The sequence below is a fragment of the Setaria viridis genome, chromosome 6 (genome assembly GCF_005286985.2).
Source record: "Setaria viridis chromosome 6, Setaria_viridis_v4.0, whole genome shotgun sequence".
NCBI lineage: Eukaryota > Viridiplantae > Streptophyta > Magnoliopsida > Poales > Poaceae > Setaria > Setaria viridis.
In genome coordinates this window covers 1,163,572-1,183,199 of record NC_048268.2, presented here as the reverse complement: position 1 = coordinate 1,183,199, position 19,628 = coordinate 1,163,572, and the positions used below count along the sequence as shown (strand labels likewise).

Genomic DNA, 19,628 nt, shown 5'->3' with positions numbered 1-19,628 from the left:
GCAACATTTCTAGTTTGTTTCTGTTTGGAATTGAGGGACTGCTAATAGAATTCTCAGAATTTTATTTAACCCTGTATAAGAAAAAACATCGTTGTAGTTATATAAAAGACCACTTTCTAAACTTCTGTGTACCTTTTTTTTAGGATTAGTGGTTCACCACTACATACATACTGACTTTCAGAATAATGGAGGATTGCAAGGTTCAAGTTCAAGTATAGTCACTTTCTTTGATAGATTGCCTGATGCGAGTATTTTGTCTCCTTTTATTTCACATCTATTTGGCGGGAACGGTGCACTACTATTATTTTAAGAAAACTAGAATGCCTACGAACGAGGAACAATGGATCTTTACATCATGTGTTTGTTGTGCTACGCACCTTCTTGGCTTCTACCGACTGAGCTAGGCTTGATTCCTAGTTTTGCCACAATTGCATCAATTATGCTTTGTTGTGCTACCGGAGGTGTACTTCAGAATGGTGTAGTAATGCTGAATAAGGGTTTCCTAAGAAAATAATGCTGAATAAGAACTAAATATAGCAACCGGAGCTGCAGCTGCATAGCTGGAAATCTCCAGCATTGATAATGTCTTGGTGATGGATCTTATCACTTGAAATTACAAATAACCAAAGGGTAGATGTGAATGCAGCAGCAGTAGAAAGCATGGTAAGGGTTTTCTGTCTCGGTCTCGGATTGGCCAACCTGCAACAATCAGATTCAAACTTCAGTGGAGCCTGAACTGCATTGGGTTCAGATATTCTGAAAGCATCTCAGGCAAATATAATCTATCAAGAATGTTAAAGAATCACACAGACAAACTGACCTAAGGAAAACCTTTCTGCGATAGCATACATGGGTCCTGGATTCCTGGTGCAGAAGCTTTGCCTTGCTGTCACAAAGTGGATCTGAACAGGAACTACATATTTTTCTCCGTGATGTATGCATCATCAAACAATCATACTGCAAATGGTCCCAAATCTGAAATAATCCAAACAAGTTTCGGTCCCATTATCGCAGAATTAATGCGCACATGACATAACCTGCATACTGATACACCGTTACAACTTACAAGACTTGAAAACATCTTGTACCAGTGGACCCAAGATCAAACCATCCTTGTCTTCCAAAAAATTGTGCTGTGTAATGTTGCCAGTGTGACCCATACACCATCATTAGATCATTACAAATATCAGGTTCTATGCATGTGATGAACCAAGGGCTGAATGAGACATGGTCCTCCTGCAGTGAGCCAATTGGTGACTGGGATGCAAAGATCAAGAGCAGCTCCAGATGGTCCCAAGCAATCCTGGCACATTGGATTATTATGGGCAACAACATTTATCCCTCTTCCCATAACCATATGAGAGCCCATCAGGTACCGAAACAACCATCTGTTCCAGATGGTATTGACAGACATTCTTTGGAACATATGAATCTGACAAAGGAATGGAGATTCAAACCCATATACAGACAGATCGGTCCTTGATGGCAAAAAATTACAATGGATCACCGTTCCTTTCACAGATCAGCGACAGGTATGGGCATGCGCCCATGCACAATTGACAGGCAGAAACCATTTGGAGCGTCCTTATAGTGTTGAAAACCTGGGTGACATGGTAGTGATACTGGTCATTTCAATATTTTCTGGGAGAGCTCCAGATTTATCATGAAGTTTTTACAAACTACACCAGATGCTAAAGACCAAACCTAGGAAATTTCTCAGATTTACAATGCAACAACATACACTTTCTAAAGATGCAGCACTAGCTCCACTTGATACAGCTGCCCATCAAATCTCAGACCCAAGGCTTCTGCAGGGTGAACAAGGCCATCAACCATTCCACCAAAAATATACACACAACAACCAGAAGTATCTACACATGCCCCATGGAAGGATCGGTAGCTTGGGCACTGACCATCAATTCTTAGCTTTTTCCACATCCTTTTGGTCATTTTCTTGGAACCTGACTCGTATTGAAGTAGAGCTGGTGTATCTAAGATCCAAAAGTCATCCTTCCGCCGCCTTTGTGAGTCCTCTCCACCATACACAAGGACCTTGCCTCCCAACGCAAGTATTGCTGAATGCCCAACCCGTGGAAAAGGCATTTCACCAAGAGCAGTAGACAAGTCATACTTTAGTTCCTTCCATTTTGGGTACTGATCACTAATATCAAACAACCAGACATCATTAAGAACCTCAAATTCTGATCCTCTACCACCAAATAGAACCATGCGAGTCCCACCAATCCAAGTTAAAGAATGACCAGAACGAGGTGGAGGCAAAGGCCATGTTTTCCCTATTTGATGCCAACTGCCAGATCGGAGGCCATTTGAGAGATCAAGAAGCCATGTATCACCAAGCCGGCTTCCATAGAGCCCTATCCCACCATGAATTACAATGAACTTATCATCAACGCAGCAGGCTGCATGGGCTCCACGAGGAGGTGGTGCAAGTGGACCTACCTCCAGCAGTCTCCATGAGATCCGCATCCTTCGAGGTTCTTCACAAATAACTTGGCCTATCCATGTATCATTCAAACGCTGCCCCTGGTCAGTGATTCCACCAAACAAGACTAATGCGTCACCAACTAGAGTGCATGAATGACTAAAACGCCCACTTGGGGTGCCAGAGGCTAACTGCTGCCAGCTAAGTACAGTAGGCGGTCTATTTCCAGCTCCAATTCCAGCATAAGCCACCCAAGTGTCATCAAGATGGTGACCTAACTAGAGCAATAGAGAACATCAGAAAACTAGTCAGAAACCAAAGACTGGGATAAAATACAATCAAATAGGTTTTCATAATAATGGTAACAAAAGAGTAGAATCATAGTATGCAATCATCCTAATTCCTATCACAAAGAAAGAGGATCTCCAATAACTACAATACATGTATAAAGTGTTATGCTTTGACACCACCTGTTAGCAATGTTACCCTAAACATTAAATGCTAAACAGTCAGTCACCTACCGTTTAGCTCTTTATTCGGACTAAACGGACAATTAAACAGGTTAAACGTCCATTAAACGGGTGATTAAACGGACACGGGTAGGCACTGTAGCGTGTAAACGGCGTGTAAATGGGCTAAACGGCCGTGTACGCGAACACTGCCTGTTAGGTGTAGTGGCCCTGGGATATCTTAGATCTTTGAACAGAACATAAAGTTTTTACATCGGAGCAACTATCAGCCAGAGGAAAGGATCGACAGCATGGATAGGAAGGAGATAAGAGCATTGAAAGTAGAAGCTGGAATATAGATGAGAGAATACAAGGAATAGACTAATTTCACTTTCCCTTCTTCCCCAGGACATGATACCTGCCCCTTTTTATGGGGATGGACCAATGGACTCTAACTCAACTAACATAACTCTTCTCTGCAATCAAATAGATACTAAACTTGATCATAGGCCTGAACACCTTATGATAAAACCAATCAAACAATGACAACCAAGTCTTTCAGTCCCAAGCAAGTTTGGGTTGGCTAGAGTTGAAACCCAACAAGAGCCGCAAATCTAACTCATCTTCTTATACTTCCTGGACTTCTTGCTATGCTAACATCAGATTCCTGCATACACACATATCTGCCACTGCCACCATGCTGATGCATGCCTACATGTTGTCTCCATACCTGCTATTAAGAGCCAAGCCTTTATCCTCAACCTTCTACCTTTTAGCACAAGCAGCTCATCATCAAGCTGCAAGGTGGAAGCCACAATCGAGGTCCTTGGCTGCCCCACATTGATGTGAACAGCCACTAGCGTGGCTCTACATCATGGAAGCAATCAGTGACACGGGCAGGGTCAGCAGTGGCACAATAACATCATTACCCCAGCACGTGGTGATCCACACAGCACCATAGATAGCTCCCGCAACAACTCAGAGAACATGATGGTGGAACAATGAGAACGTATTTTTCCCTGTCCTGGTGGCCATGCTGGTAAAGGTAGAGTTAACAATGGTGATTAGCAGTAATGGAATCTACGGTTGCGTAGTTGTGTTAGTCCCTAGGTAAATTTAGTGATGTGGTAGGCGCAGCATCATGCTGTCCCTCCTTCCATTTGCTGCTTTGCAATGCATCAATCTTATCCAATGAGTTTTTTTAAAAGGTAAGAGAGATTCCTCCCATGTCTTGATCATGGAAGAGAAAGCAGCAACTCATGTCAAGCTGCCAGCAGGCATCATATAAATGTTTCCTTGGAGCCTTCGTAAAGCCTGTGCCTCATCAAGGAATAAACTAATTTAATGAAGGCTGCAACCCTTGACCTCTCATGACATGTTTTGGTCGTCCCCATAACACCATAAGAATCAAAGACTTGATGAGGAACACTCATTGTATAGCACTTGTAGATCATAACTCAGAGAGTATCATGGTCATCTCTTGCAGAATCCACATAGTAGGCATAGTGTCAAATATTTGTGGATGGTCAACATCTTCTCTATAGCAAAAGCAATGGTGTTCAATACCAAGAGATGTGAACTTTCTCATCAGGGTTACTTCTGTGCAAAGGATAAGTGGTATTATTTGAAGGAGCAGACGGTGGACCATGTAATAGTTCAACTGAAATGCATGGACAAGCACCATGAGGGAGCAACAAGCCAACAACAATAGCGAAATGCAGTGGTAGACAGATGCAGATAGGAGGGGGTTTTCATCTAGGAAGTTAAGGTCAGGGTTAGTATTGGTTTTGTAGCATATATTGAACCTAGGGAGAATGATTGTTTCTTGAAGACCCCGACAATCCGATTTCTAGAGCTATGTATTAGGATCTTGACTCTAAGATGAGTAGATAACTGTCACAGGATCAGGGACTCAGACTCCTTTTAGACCATAATACTAACTTATGGATACTTTCTGTCATATTGGTTGAAAAAGTGTTAATCTTAGAGCACAAAAGGTTTCTAATTCTCAGGGAAAAGGTTTTTTTGTACATTTTTCTTTAACCTACTTGACAAAGCTACTAAGATTGTATTCAACCTACAAATCAACGCAAACAACAAAATCAGGAGTTCAGGATGACAGACGTAGTGCTCACATTTAAGTAGAAAGGGCAACGGAAACCTTCTACTGGAATAACCAATGCAAACTCAAAAGGGAAACTGAAGCAATAACAAAAAGGACCACAAAAAACAATATGTGCATCGATGGTGAAAAAGTATAGCTTCCAGCTAGATAGAACTAAAAGTAGTCATTTCAGGTAGTGCGTGCGAAGTATTATAATCTGATACAAATTAGTCTTAACTAGATTAACAATTAGACTTCTAAATTAATGAAAATAATCAGGTTAAAGATAATATCCTCCAAATAATCAAAAGTTCCTTCAAATCCAATATTTCTGAGCCTACTTCATCAAAGATAAGTAGATAACTAACCGTGATGACAGAGGAAAAGAGGATCAAAAGGGCGGAACTTTAGGAGGAGACAATATGGGCTATGGAGAATTCTCCATTTTTTTTTGCTTGCTCTGAAAACTCATAAAGTATCCATCCTTTTGGGAACTAAATAGCTTATAAAATAACCAATACTATTACTCAAGCAGAATACTCTGAGGGAAAGCAACTAACTTGATTTGCAAGACAAATAGTTCCAGCTAATGAACTATTTGGATTCAATCCAGGATTTAGTTCAAACTTGAAATTAGCTCCTAAATTTTTCCAGGAATTCTTCCTCCTACAGTTATGATGTAAGCCTGCCTGATGTGCTGCACTACCGCACATACCGTTATATGTTACAGTAACAGGATACATGATATATTGCAGGAAGGCTCTCCAAACATTAGCTAGTCTTCCATAACTGTCAGAAATGAGCAAGCTTCATAATCGATAAGGCAAATTATTATTTTTCAATGAAATCAATGTAAAATACAGTAGTAAGCAGGCACAAACAAAACAAGCATATCAAAGCAACTAATCACAACCGAATCAACTGCAGTTCATCATGCCCATACTAGTACTCTGCCCCAGTGATCGAATTTCTCCTAGTGAATCAATTCATAGAGCGCGCACAAAGCAATCACCTTTTCAACCTTAGCGAACCAAATACGTAACAAGAACGATGAGGTGAAACGATTTGGATGCAATTACCTCCCTCGCAGCCGCCGCCGAAGAGCACGAGCCATCCGGCGACGAGGTTGAGCGAGTGCGACGCGCGGGGCCGCGGCGAGGCGCCCCTCACGGGGACGCGGCGCGCGGACAGGGCGCCAAGCCTAGCGACCTCGGCGTAGACCCTCCTCCACGGCGCCGGCGCGCCGCCGCCGGCACGCTCGCGGTCGCGCCGGCGCTCGGCTAGCGCGGCGGCGGCGCGGGCGCCCCAGTCGCGGCGGCACAGCGCCTCCCAGAGCGCGTCGGAGGAGGCCCAGGCCCGGAACGCGCGGCAGGTAGCGGCGAAGGAGAGCACGGCCTCCGGCGGGAGCAGGCGGAGGACGGACAGCAGCTGGTCGTAGCCCAGCTGCGCGATGGGCGGCGGCGGCGACGACGACGATGCCCCCGCCTCGTCCTCCTCCATGCGGTCAACGCCGCCGCCAGCCGCCTCTAGGCCCCCGCCGCATCCCGTCGCCGGCCATGGTTCTCGCCATTTCTTGGCCCTCGCCCTCTTACGGCTCCATGGTTCTTGGATTACTGGTTTGACTCCTCTAGGACGCCATGGTTGTCGACTGTGCCTGAAATCTGATGTGATAGCCGAGAAGTGGGTCTGGCGCTACTTGGGGGCTGTGGTCCTGGCTGCCATGGATGATTCTGGAAGCAAGGCTAGTGGAGGAGAGGCCGGTGTCAGGGGCGCTGGGGCCTTTGGGGCTCGAGCGAACAAGCAAACCAGAGGGGGAATGTGGCCGGCTTGCGCTTGTGGTGGTGGTCATCACCTGGGAGCCTGGGGAACAAAATGTCGACATGCTAATTGGTTGTTTTCAGAAGATTAATAAGGACCCTAATTGTAGTTATTAATCTTCTTGTGCCCATATCAGTTGTTGTTATTATATCTCAATGATTGGACGCTATGTTGTATGAGATCTTATCAATTCAAAATTCCTCAAAAATACATATAAAATTCACCAATTCTGACATATATTATGGATACTAAATTGAGTTCCTCGCACCAGCCGGTTTGAGATCTGAAAATTTGCTGATGCTACAATAAGGTGAGATGTCTCGCCCGTGTCTGCAAATTTCTTCTAATTGAGCCTGAAATCTGATGGCGATGGTTTTTAGTTTGGAGGAGGAAATAATTTGGCGGAATTTGGCGCTTTCCGGTGGCAGCCAGTGGGGATGGGACAGATTTCTTTGTTTCTAGAGCAAGGCGTGGGGCACGGCGTTGATGTGTGGATGCCCTTGTGATAGCGAAGCTTTCATCCCCTTCTGAGGAAGGCATCTCCTTCTGCTCTTATCACAAGACTCAGCAGGCAGCACACAGGCAATCAAGCCTCACCCTCCAGGTTTCAGAAACATTTGGATACACCCTACTAAACTTTAACAGCTGTCAGATCGGATATTTGATACTAATTAGGAGTATTAAATATAGTCTAATTACAAAACTAATTGCATAGATGGAGTCTAATTCGCGAGACAAATCTATTAAGCTTAATTAGTCCATGATTTGACAATGTGGTGCTACAGTAACCATTTACTAATGATGGATTGATTAGCTTTAATAGATTCGTCTCGCGAATTAGACTCCATCTGTGCAATTAGTTTTGTAATTAGCTCATGTTTAGTCTTCCTAATTAGCACCTGCTAAAATTTAGCACCTCATATCCAAACACCACCTTTGTTTTACGGGCCATTCCAGACCAATCTGTTCATTCTTTTTCTCCTACAACATACCAAAATATACTGACGAACACGGAGTTTAGTAGTTTGCAGAGTCAGTGACCAAACGTTGTTATCAAGCGAGCACAATCACGTGTCTTTCAGAGAAGCCTATCTTTTGCAGTATGCTCAGCAAGCAAGCAAAGGTACTGTAACAGATGTCAACAGATGGTGCTTACTTGGCCAAATTGATCTTCCTCACCGCTGCTAGATAATAGCTATATAACAAGAATTCTGCGACAGTGAGAGCTTGACTTCAAATCTTGTCAAAGTTTCAGACTTTCAGCTCTTTGGGTACAGGGATTTCATGTAGTCTGTTTGCAGGGCAGACCTGGGCCGGGCCTAAGGTTCGGCCCATAGGCTAAGGGAGGGGACCACATCAGAGCATTGTGGACCTGAGCCTGGCTTAAGGTAGTGCCTAAATTTTCTGGTTCATTCCATTATTATTTTTTTTCTCATTTGTGCTCCTTGCGTATTCAACAAAACTCCAAGTTAACATGATTAAGCTCATGTCGATGCCAAATTTCGATGTTGGTTAGCTCATCTCTTGATAACAAACGTAGCTTGCAGAGTCGGTTATCAAATGTTCCAGGCTTGAGTGATACAGAATTACTGATCTTGGTGGAGGGGGCCATTATCTAATGCTGTTTTCTTTCTGTTCTGGACCTTTTCGAGACATGGGTGACCTTGCTGCTGTTCATAAGTCTCATTGCCGACGATGTCATTTAGGTGATGCCGCTGTCCCCTTTATTGATTGATTCTATATATATGCAATGCCATTCTAGAGAATGAGTCATTGAATTGTTCTTGGCTGCACATATATGTTGCTGAATTTTTGGAGAGTGAAAATCTCCTGATGAATCATCCTGATTAATAAATACTGTCACCGATAAGGTTCACCAGAAAAGTGTTTCAAGACGGGCACTGGCCCGATCCTTCGATAGGTATGATAGATTCGATTGGTGGAGAACTCGATGTTGACGATCCAAGCTTCTAATCAGACACGATTCAAACCCCTGCAACCGTTGCTCCGTTGGTTACCAACTAAGCACAACTCGATTGACTGTTGATGGTCATTAAATGCTAAATCCGACTGTCAAAGTACTCAAAGAATAAAGGAGAACTAATATTTCTTACTCACATATTTATTTATAATAACCTAGTTCCACATTTATTGGAGAATAAGTGTTTTCAGAAACACAAGACAAGGAGGGGAACGTGCTCGAACGCAGGAGAAACACACTGTAGAACACTCTACACGAGCACAAAGAATAAGGGCCCACATGTCATAGCAAATCCACTCAATCCCACGGGAATCACCAAAGATCACCACAAGGGTCCACCTGGTAATCAACCAGAGGAAGGTTGTTGCGAGGTGCTACCACCTAGGGTCGGCCGAACCCCAAGGTGGTTCAGCCAAACCAGGATGTGCTCCGCTTGGCCTCATCCTCCACGTGGCGCCCTCCCGTACATCCCCCATGGCGGTTCCAGCTGATTCGACGAATATTCCTCCCGGAAACCACCCTCTAGCACCTATATAAGGAGGAGGAGGGGGAGAGCACCCCTCTCTCTCACACACACCACACATTGTCTCTCCCTCCCTCCCTAAACTAGAACTTATACTTCTTATGCTAGTGGAGCTATGCTAGAAATTCTCTCTTGGAGTGAGTCGTCCTTGGAGCATTGTGGGACGTAACATTCGGCTCTGGGTATGGCTTTGGATTCAACTTATCGGTATCCTATTTATGATATGGAGTATAGTCTTTATGCTATTCCAGTAGTGTATCGCGACATGACATGTTTTATCACAAGTTATATGATGTATGCGGTTAGGCTAGTCGATCTAAGTTACGGCATCGGTTCGTTGTGCCTTTTAGCTTGCTCTAGCTCTATGCTCGTCATTCCGAAGGGTCGGAGTCCCAAGGGAGCTAGGGTATTTTATCACATGCACGAGCATGGTGCTCAGGCATGGCGAGAACCTTCGAATATGGCTGTGCCCACGGTTTGTAGGGGTAGGTAACATGTGGTGACAACTTTGTCCATCCTCTATCCCCCATGTTTGGGTATGGTGTAGGAGTTCTGAAAGCTATCTTGCCTTAGCAGACCAAGGACAGATAGTCTCCCCTACTGTCTGGTTGCTTAGAACTAAGTCCTAACCATGTGCTTGTATGACCCTTGCTAATCTAAATAGATACTAGTAGGACCTCTATATGCCTTGCTCCCACTAACTTTTAGGTTTATTCGTTTATTCTTTATTCATAAGATTGGCTTGTATGTGTCATATTACTCCTATACTTCATCATGGCCTACCCCTATGTGAACTTTGATCTATTACTTAAGCATATTATCCTAAATATGTATTTGGTAAACTCGTTTATATCACTGCCAAGCTTTAGGGAAATATAAATAACGATACCTGAATACTTCTAGGTGAAATGCTACAACGGTATATCCGAACACTTGCGGATTTATTCGTAACGTAAGAATACTAACATTGACCTCGCCACGAAGGTTTTACCTGCAAGAGAGATATATATGAAGCAAGATGAATATGGAGTTCAAGCTCTCAACACAAAAGCAGCCATAGTCGAGAAGAACAAGAATAGGAGCCTGGATCATAGTAAAAGGACTTTGTCACCTCAGTTACAATGAACAATGTTATTTTCACAATGAAAAACTAGAACTAAATAAAACCTGAGTGCCTAGGATAGCGGCTACTGAGTTTGAATTTATATAGCTAAGGGGTGGAGACCAATGGGGTAGACGACCTAGGGCACCCTTAGGAAGGTGAGTCTGTAGCGACAAATTCTATAGCTGTCGCCTCACGGAGTTGTGGTGGGTAGCCACCAGGCATGTAATCCACCAATTGCAGCTCACCACGTGGTATGGTCCCTAAAATTCTAGCTATGACCTGTTAAATGCATGCATATAGGACAAACCTAATGACATCACCCATATGCATGCAGATCAAAAACTAAAAATATCATAAATATCAAACAACACATTAAAATTAAATTCCAATTGCACCATTATATTTTTAGATAAGATAATCAAAATAAGATAGTCATGTTTCGAAGATAATTTTAAAACTATTTTTTAATATGAAATAATTAATTTCGATCGACGTCACAAACAAAATATTATTTTCTGTGAACAAATAATTAAACATGACCAACAAAATAATTGTATGCACCAAAAAATTGTTACACGAACTCACAAAACAAGTATCTATACCTAGAACAAATTATATGTATATACTTATTAGTATAAAAAAATTATAAAGATAAAAATAAAATAGGAAAAAATAAAACAAAAGAAAGGAACAAATGTATATAAAAAATTGATGCGAACAAATATAATCACGTCGAGAATAAAAGCTACACGGATAAATGTATAAATATATAGAAAATAAAAATATGATGTATTTATTTCGCAAGTCGAACAAGCTCTTGTCAATGTTTACTTAAAAATGGGACATTAAATGTTATTTTTGCAACATGGAATTTAAACTTGAATTAATCTTTTCTTAAAGGTATACGATTAATAAAGAGACCAAAAGACGGGATACATGACATATTAATTTTAACACTGTTATTAAACTGTTTTTCATTAGCCAGAATAATATGGCGGATAGATTACTTAAATCCTTAGCAAAAAATGGCAAGAAAAGTACACCTATCGAAAAATAAACTTTGCTTCGAATTGACGGTTGTCCCCATGTTGTTTTTATCATACCATACCACGAATCAATTTTTTTCGTGCTTCTAATATATTTGGCCACTAGTTGGGTGACTTCCAAGTGGGTCCCAGTCCCCGGCTCCCCACACATCAGTGAGCACTGAGCAATGCCATGACCCATGAACTAAATTTGTTTCATTTTTCTCCCTTTTGTTATTGCAGTATTTCGAAAATTTCTTATTGCATCATTACCGCATCACGATTCTCCCTCGAGGCGGAGGAAGCCCCGCAAGCTTGGGCTCCCGATTTCGCCGGAGGCGGTAAGGCAGCGTACCGGCGATGCCCGTGGACCGGGTCACCCATGGGCCGGCGGTCGCACTCGTCGTCGTCCCCGGGGTGGCGCCATCTGAGCCCGTGGTACTACCTCAAGCGGCCGGCGCGCCTGGCCCTCCTCGTCGTCGGCTTCGTCGCCGCCACGATCGCCGCCCGGGACCGCCTCTCCCTCGTCCGCGACTACGAGGTGAGGATGATACCCGCGCCCAAGCAGATCCGAGCTTTCCCGGCGGGGATCTGGCTGGTTCCCGTACTAGCTCTTTGGTACCTGAAACGCGAAAGGTTTACTTGATAGGTGAAGACATTGGTTAAAGATAGGATTTTTGTTGGTTAGGAACACATCAGGGTTTATATTTGGCATTGACTGGTCATAATTTCAGTTAGAAGAATCTTCTGTTTCATCAACTGTTGTACAGTTGCTTTATTTCGATATACATGGTGCCTTGGAGTGAAGTAATGCATAGTCCTTTACTCCTTTTAGCATTTCTTCCCTTTATGTAGTGAAATGTAGAAACATGTTTGCTTGCAGGCTGAGATATCCAGATTAGACGAGGAGGTAAATCGGTTGCATGACCAGGTACGCAATTGTGCACATTTAGGTACAAATTGATGTAAGCTTAATGGGTAAATTATATCAATTCTCTTGTGGTGAATTCAACCCTTCTAGTCTGATACCGATATTATGTAGTTAAGAATGGCGGGAATTTATCTGGATGAAAGTCCAAATATTGAAAACATCATCAAGAAACATCATCTAGAAATTGACCATGTCAATAATGCAAGGAGAGAAAAGGTTAAGGAAGCTATGCTTCACGCCTGGAACTCCTATGTAAAGTATGCGTGGGGACATGATGAGCTCCAGGTTTGTTTCACTTGTACTTGCTCGGATATCTGCTTCCTTTTATGTTCTTTACTTGAAATAGCTTTTAAATCATTCTTTTTCTTTCCTTTTTTCCCTTCTGTACTCAATTGTTCAGCCTCAATCAAAGAATGGTGTCAATAGTTTTGGTGGTCTTGGGGCAACTCTTGTGGACTCACTTGATACACTATATATAATGGGACTAAAAGAGGAATTCAAGAAGGCTAGAGAGTAAGATCCTCTATTCCTGCCATTTATAACTATAAACAGAGCACAGCTCCATTTCGTCTATGTACAGGAAATTAGATTGAGTTTTAATCTTGTCTGCATGGCTAAGTGTTATGCTTTATCTTTTTTGCACCACATGTCAGTTTACCCATGAATTATACTAGCATATAAGTCTTGCTGACCCAACATATGGTAGATCCAAGCTGGTTCTCCTCACTGGAAAATACTTTCTCTGCTTGTTTGGGTGTTTGCCATGCAAGTGATGTTTCTAGGGGTATCTCAAGTTCCCAACACATAACCTTGCCAATGTTAAGTGGTTATCGGTTATCACTTGTTTGGATGGGCAAGGCAAGTAGATAACCAATCATGCATGTGGCAATGTACATGAAGGTTTTAAGACCTAGTCATTTATTATAGAGTTGCTGCATTTCCTGTTGAACTTTAATTGCAGTATTCAAGAATACAGATTTTGCAACGTGGATTAATGTCTGCACTCTTATCTTTCACTTTTATTCTGCATCTTGCATGGATTAGACAAATAATTCCTTGTTGAGTTTTGATCTGGTGTATCATCTCTTTCACTGCGAACGTGCATGCAGCACGGTGGTAGGTCCTCCAGTTGGGACTTGGGTTACCGACCAGTACTCGAACCCTTGGTTTTCCATAAAAAGAGGTCCCTCACTGTATAACAGCTTTCTGAGTTATACGCGATCGCGTCCCATGCCACTGGCCTTTGAGACCATTCTCAGCCCTTGTAGCAGGTCGTCTCCTATGTGCAATGCTTCGGGTGGAGGTCTTTTCTCCCTAGGGGTTGAGTTTTTTTAACCATCTCTTTCATTTTTATTCAGTACTCTAACTCCGTTGCTTGTTTTAGGAAAGCATGTCAGATTGCTGTAGTGCAAAGTGTGATTACAAACATTTCCAGCCATTATATTTATAAACACCTAGAAAGTTATCAGCCTCTGAGCAACTCTTTCTAGCCTCTTGAACAACTGTTCACATGTTGCAAAGTATTCCACTTCTTTTAGCACTATTTGATAAAACTAATTATGTAAATGATATCAATCTTAGGGTCCTGCTGCCTTATAGTCCATTCAATGGTATTCTTATTGATTGTGACCTCTATAGGCCATGCATAAATCTCCCTCTGTGGAAGAGGACATTCTGAATGCTGCAGTACTCTATTTTTGTTATGCATCCTTGCATTTAATTTTGTGTTGGGCCAAATGTTACCGTTGTCACTTCTATCATGGGCAGTAAATATGTGTGTAACTCTATAAAATTAAGTACATATATGCATATGTCAATGCCCCCAGTCAGTATGTGAATGCATCGAATATTGATTATTGAATGTAGGCGACACTCACATGTTATGTTACTCATCAGTTATATCATATATTCCTGGTCTAACTAGGGTCTCTTGATGATGACAGCTGGGTCGCAGAATCATTAGACTTCGACAAGGATTATGAAGCAAGTGTGTTTGAAACAACAATAAGGTGATATGTTTGAAATAACAAGGATTACGAAGCACGTGTGTTTCCATAATTCTTTGTCTTAGGATCTTAGTGCGCACATGTATTTATTTTTGGGTAACTAACTTGTGTTATTAACTTGTCGAAGCTTGTAATATTGTTGATTTATATTCAGAGTTGTTGGAGGTCTCCTCAGTGCATATGATTTGTCAGCTGATAAAATATTTCTGGAGAAGGCAAGAGACATCACTGATCGACTGTTACCTGCCTGGGATACATCATCCGGTATCCCATACAATAGAATCAACCTAGCTCAAGGCAAAGCCAGTAATCCAGGATGGAATGGTGTAAGGCACTATTTTTCCATTTTGCCACTGGTGTTGTAATTTATAAAGAACTGCATTGTAATAACAATCATAATTGTTTTTTCGCCATTGCTTTAAATATGCTTTTCATAACTGGTGTAAGTTAATCTTTTCTTTCTGAGTTTCTCTTTATTTTATTTATTCAAAGTTATCTGCTGTACCAATTTTGTTAGGAATTGTGTTGTATTTTAGTTATGAAATTTCATCTTAGCTTTTTGGGCATAGGTGGATAAATTAATTTTACCTATTTTACAGGGCAACAGCATACTTGCAGATTCAGGCACAGAGCAACTCGAATTTATAGCCTTATCTCAGAGGACTGGAGATCAAAAGTATCAGCAAAAGGTTTTTTTTTTTCACACTGCTATCACATCTGGATTGTACTAGCAAAGCATAAGAATCATGCTTAGTTTCTTCATTTTGTTCTTGCTGGTTGCAGTAAAAGTACTAGATACCTATTATGAAGGACATGATGATAGGCTTTGTGGTCAGATGCTGTAGTCATGGCCTCTGAGTGTTAGTCACATCAGGAGTTGGTACAGATGGAGCTGGAGTGCAGGCCAGTTTGGCTAGTACATTTGGAAAGAGGAAGAGTCCAATTAAGTCAAGTTAAATTAAGGGGCTAATTAAGTTATGTTGAGCTCTGGGAGGTATTGGTCATTTAGTACTATATATAAGTATCAGCTGTGCAATATATTGAATCAAGCCAGAAAGAAACAGTTTTCTTGTTCTCTTCGAATCACTAGTACAGCCACTCTAGTTTCTCCTCTGCCCCATTACACTTTTTCCAATTGCCAGTTATGCATTAGCTCTCAGGCCTAGCCTTAAGTAGCCAATGAACTACCCTGTTGATATCTGTATCAAGCACACCCAAACAGCAAAAGATGTCATGATCATATGTTTTATGTTGTTCAGATGATTACCGATTATACCGCTGATTGTATTTCATACATCAAAGTTTCTCAATCTATTTATTCCATCCGCACAATTTTGTAACACTTGGCTAGGTATGCATACCACTGCTGTCATTTCATTGAATTGTACAACGAACAGTACAGTTTGCATAGTGTAAACATGAACTGATGAATCTCAACTAGTGTTTATTTGACCTAAATTTTTCACCCATTGTAATCCATATACTCTGCCGATATGCTTTATAATCATCCACAGCTCTATTAATCTTATTATGGAAATTTCATTGGGAGCTTTGTTAAACTTTAGGTGGAGAATGTAATCAGGCAATTTCAGAAAATATTTCCCAGTGATGGCTTGCTTCCTATTAATATAAATCCTCATTCGGGGGCTGTGAAGTCTTACTCAACTATCACATTTGGTGCTATGGGGGATAGGTATAATAATTTGTCTCAACTCATTGTCATCGTTATATATATTTTCTAAAACTTGAACACCTGCTTTGCAAATTTTCTCCTATATCTAGGCAGTTTCACATTTTCTAGATAGATTAGTGTGGAGTTATTTTTTATATTTAACTACCTTATTCATGTTGCAGTTTTTATGAATACTTGCTCAAGGTCTGGATACAGGGTAACAAAACTGAAAGTGTCAAGCATTACAGGTTCAATACTATGATCATCCTGGATTCAGACAGTTTATTATCAGTTATTTTGGCCGAAGTTTTACAAATTCTGACTTGTGCAACCATATTTTTGTATCACTGCTATCGTAGGCAAATGTGGGAAACATCGATGGAAGGCCTGTTAAGTTTGACAAGGAAAACTTCTCCTTCTAACTTCTACTATGTGTGCGAAAAGAACGGGGATTCATTATCTGAGAAGGTAAAGAGTCTCCTAGTCACTGAGTGTCTGGGTGGTTGTTAACAGTCATCCCATGTCTCTCTCTGAAGTTCTGATTTGTTCAGCCTATAACTAGAACAGATGGATGAACTTGCATGCTTTGTGCCTGGTATGCTGGCATTGGGAGCGTCAGGCTATAGCCCAGAAAAAGCAGAGCAAATTATGAATCTTGCAGAAGAGGTGATCTTGCTTTCATAACCATATGCATTTTATCCTGAATTTGTAATGACATATTTGGGCCAGGTTCTAATTGGAACTTTGCATATTATACAAATTTTGCCATACAATGTGACATTTCTCTTTCTCCCTCCCTCCTTTTTTTTTGGCCATAGGAGCCTTCTGCCTATTCATATCACTGTTCCTAATCATTCTGTTATTACAACTGTCAGTATCAGTTCTACCTGTAAAAAGGTTCCTATAATTACCTACAATGATGCAGTGCACTTGACTTTTAACTGTAATGCAAGGTGTCATGTCGCACATTGGTTCACCAAAAAAATATGGATTTTAATTTTTTAAATGAATGTAATGCAATGGAACTATTGCTGCCATATTTATACTGAGTTAGCCTGCTAAAATGTAATTGTATAATTAAACTATATTCTACCGCTCAAAGTATACTACCCATGATAATTGCACAATGATTAGACTGGACAAATTATATATCATAAAACAGTGACCACAAACCTGTGAGGCCCATATTGTCAATATAATCTGAGGTTGCTAGTGCTATTCCCATTTTGTGCAGAACTTATGACTTTTACAGACTTTATTCTCTCCTAATTTCATGTTCTTATTCGCGTTCTCTTTATACTCTCTTCAATGTAGCTTGCATGGACCTGTTATAACTTCTACCAATCAACTCCAACAAAATTGGCTGGAGAAAACTATTATTTCCATGGCGGACAGGTTTCCTTACAGCCTGTATAATTCTTTTATTTTAATCTTTCCCTGTGCCCTTCACATAATAGAATGCTATTGGTTTCATATTGTAGGACATGGTTGTGGGCACATCATGGAACATCCTTAGACCGGAGACTATTGAATCACTCATGTATTTGTGGCGCCTAACTGGGAATAAAACATACCAAGATTGGGGTTGGGACATATTCCAAGCATTTGAGAAGAATTCCCGTATAGAATCTGGATATGTTGGTCTGAAAGACGTGAGTTCTCACCAATATAGTATCCATCCTATCAAATGTTCGAACAAAACTTCGTTTTTATATAAACCTTGTTGAAATATTTGGGTCTTTAGGTGAATACTGGTACAAAAGATGACATGATGCAGAGCTTCTTCCTGGCGGAGACACTCAAGTATCTGTACCTGCTGTTCTCCCCGCCATCGTTAATCTCCTTCGATGAGTGGGTCTTCAACACTGAAGCCCACCCACTGAAAATAGTCACAAGGCATGACAATGAAGGCGGCTCGGGTGGTGGAGAAGGTAAGGGTATCGCTGACTCCAAGATCCAGCCACAAGGAAGGAAGCATGGAAAACCTGAATAGAATTTGACTGGTGCAAGGTGCAGGGCTTTTGCTCTCGCCATCTGATCTAGACCTGCACGACAAAGGAAATCCGTTGTGATGGAAGTTCGGGGTTGAGATGGACACTTTTGCAGCATCAGGACACAAGGCTGGATGAAACTAGAGTAGAATGTGGCGGTATAATTGGATAGTGACATTGTGCAGTTGAGTACAGAAATATGGTTCACATTATAGGAGAGATTTCTTTTGCCTTATGTTCTACCCATTTTCATGTGTGTGGAATTACAGTCAGGTCATGGCGTCATGCTATATGACCAGTTGACCACCAACTTGGACAGGTGTACTAGCAGGAAACCAGATTCTCTCTGTATTTTATGCTTTGCCAGGACTGATACAGATGCAACTTTTGTATGTTGCGCGATACATTTGCTTAAGTAACAGGCGACATGTCTGAACGGTATAAAGATGCTAGACATGCTGAAGTGGCGGAGGTTTGCTAGTTACGTTGATTTCTTGACTCGTTTTAGTTGAAGATGAATGTCGAAAATATATAACCTTGATCACGATTTGAAATTACAGATTTCAAACTTTAATTTAACACAAGAAATATAGTTCCACGAAAAAAGGTGTGCAAACCGCATCATGTGGCCCTGAACTATTTTGGATTGTGCCAATGCAAAACTAACGATTGGGATTCCAAATCTTTTAAAATTCAAGAGTTAGGGTTTGAATTACGAGCCCAATTTAGATTCCAAATAGTCAAATGTACATCTTGCAAACACATTACTCCCAATGGTTACGTTATCATTAATCACCAAAATCATTATAGCCTAATGTCATTTTCCTTACACTTTGCAAAAGACTCGATATTGAGAGTGTGGGAACCACTCTAGCTCTAGCTGTTCAGTATCATTGTGTTGAGCTTAAAGATGCTTGTATTGAATTTATTAACTCTTTGGATAGAAAGAGATGTGAGATTTGTAGCAAGCCAAGGGTACGGACACCTGAAAAGAGCATGCCCTGCCTTCATTGTGGATATGTAGGAGAAAGCAGCTCACTCTCGCAAGGACAAAGCTGGGCTGTCCTTTAGTTTCCAAAGATATTTTTATTAATTTTGTAAAATTACTTATGATGTGTGATGACGGTTCAAATCCTCACCTTTGTATGCCATCTCACATTTATTTGCTGTCTATGCTAGCGTTACAGTTTTCTTTACGTGCACTTTATATACAGAAGCATGTAATTGACAGTCAAACATCAATGACAACGCGACCATGAGTTGTGAAAATACTTTGCTATGAATTTTGATGCAGTCATGTTCGCTGCACGGATTCAAGATCGTGATTACTTTCGAGAGCCAGATGATATATGGATTGAGTTTGAAAGTCATCATCTTGATAAGTGCCTCATCAAGACACCCTTTACAAGTCCCTTGTTAGTGCATGGGTTATATAAGTGTTTGCTCTCATTTCTACATCCTACCTCCTATATTAATTGTGTGTCGTTCCATCCCCTCTTTTATTTTGTATCATGCAGAATGGAGATTCAACAGTGCCGGAGAAACCAATACTATCATGTCAACTTCACGGACCCGCATGT

At 41.3% G+C, this 19,628-nt stretch overlaps 2 protein-coding genes across 3 annotated transcripts; one reads left to right on the top strand and one right to left on the bottom strand.

The window, feature by feature from the left end:
- Nucleotides 1–511: 511 nt before the first annotated feature.
- LOC117861292 (F-box/kelch-repeat protein At1g51550) lies at nt 512–6,846 on the bottom strand. Its single transcript, XM_034744822.2, has 3 exons — nt 6,076–6,846; nt 821–2,717; nt 512–699 (listed from the first exon to the last, which is right to left on the bottom strand). The coding sequence occupies exons 1-2, from the start codon at nt 6,494–6,496 to the stop codon at nt 1,747–1,749; spliced, it is 1,392 nt and encodes a 463-aa protein (XP_034600713.1). The 5' UTR covers nt 6,497–6,846; the 3' UTR covers nt 512–699; nt 821–1,746.
- A 4,858-nt stretch (nt 6,847–11,704) lies between these two features.
- On the top strand, nt 11,705–18,511 carry LOC117861078 (mannosyl-oligosaccharide 1,2-alpha-mannosidase MNS1). Of its 2 annotated transcripts, none has more exons than XM_034744542.2 (14): nt 11,705–11,989; nt 12,332–12,379; nt 12,491–12,664; nt 12,780–12,892; nt 14,323–14,388; nt 14,540–14,711; nt 14,985–15,074; nt 15,951–16,078; nt 16,240–16,305; nt 16,417–16,525; nt 16,625–16,723; nt 17,372–17,452; nt 17,539–17,709; nt 17,802–18,511. In XM_034744542.2, the coding sequence occupies exons 1-14, from the start codon at nt 11,831–11,833 to the stop codon at nt 18,048–18,050; spliced, it is 1,725 nt and encodes a 574-aa protein (XP_034600433.1). In that variant the 5' UTR covers nt 11,705–11,830; the 3' UTR covers nt 18,051–18,511. The 2 variants fall into 2 exon arrangements, with proteins under 2 accessions (XP_034600433.1, XP_034600435.1); XM_034744544.2 differs by having other exon boundaries at nt 11,707–11,989; nt 12,496–12,664.
- Nucleotides 18,512–19,628: the final 1,117 nt, after the last annotated feature.

Excerpts from the sequence above, each read along its gene's own strand:
- LOC117861078 (XM_034744542.2), top strand. The coding sequence starts at position 11,831 with ATGGGCCGGCGGTCGCACTCGTCGTCGTCCCCGGGGTGGCGCCATCTG. Across the intron at positions 16,079-16,239 it reads TTTGGTGCTATGGGGGATAG|TTTTTATGAATACTTGCTCA; the intron begins GTATAATAATTT and ends TTCATGTTGCAG. Across the intron at positions 17,453-17,538 it reads ATTATTTCCATGGCGGACAG|GACATGGTTGTGGGCACATC; the intron begins GTTTCCTTACAG and ends TTCATATTGTAG.
- LOC117861292 (XM_034744822.2), bottom strand. The coding sequence starts at position 6,496 with ATGGAGGAGGACGAGGCGGGGGCATCGTCGTCGTCGCCGCCGCCGCCC. Across the intron at positions 2,718-6,075 it reads CGGCGGCGGCTGCGAGGGAG|GTCACCATCTTGATGACACT; the intron begins GTAATTGCATCC and ends TGCTCTAGTTAG.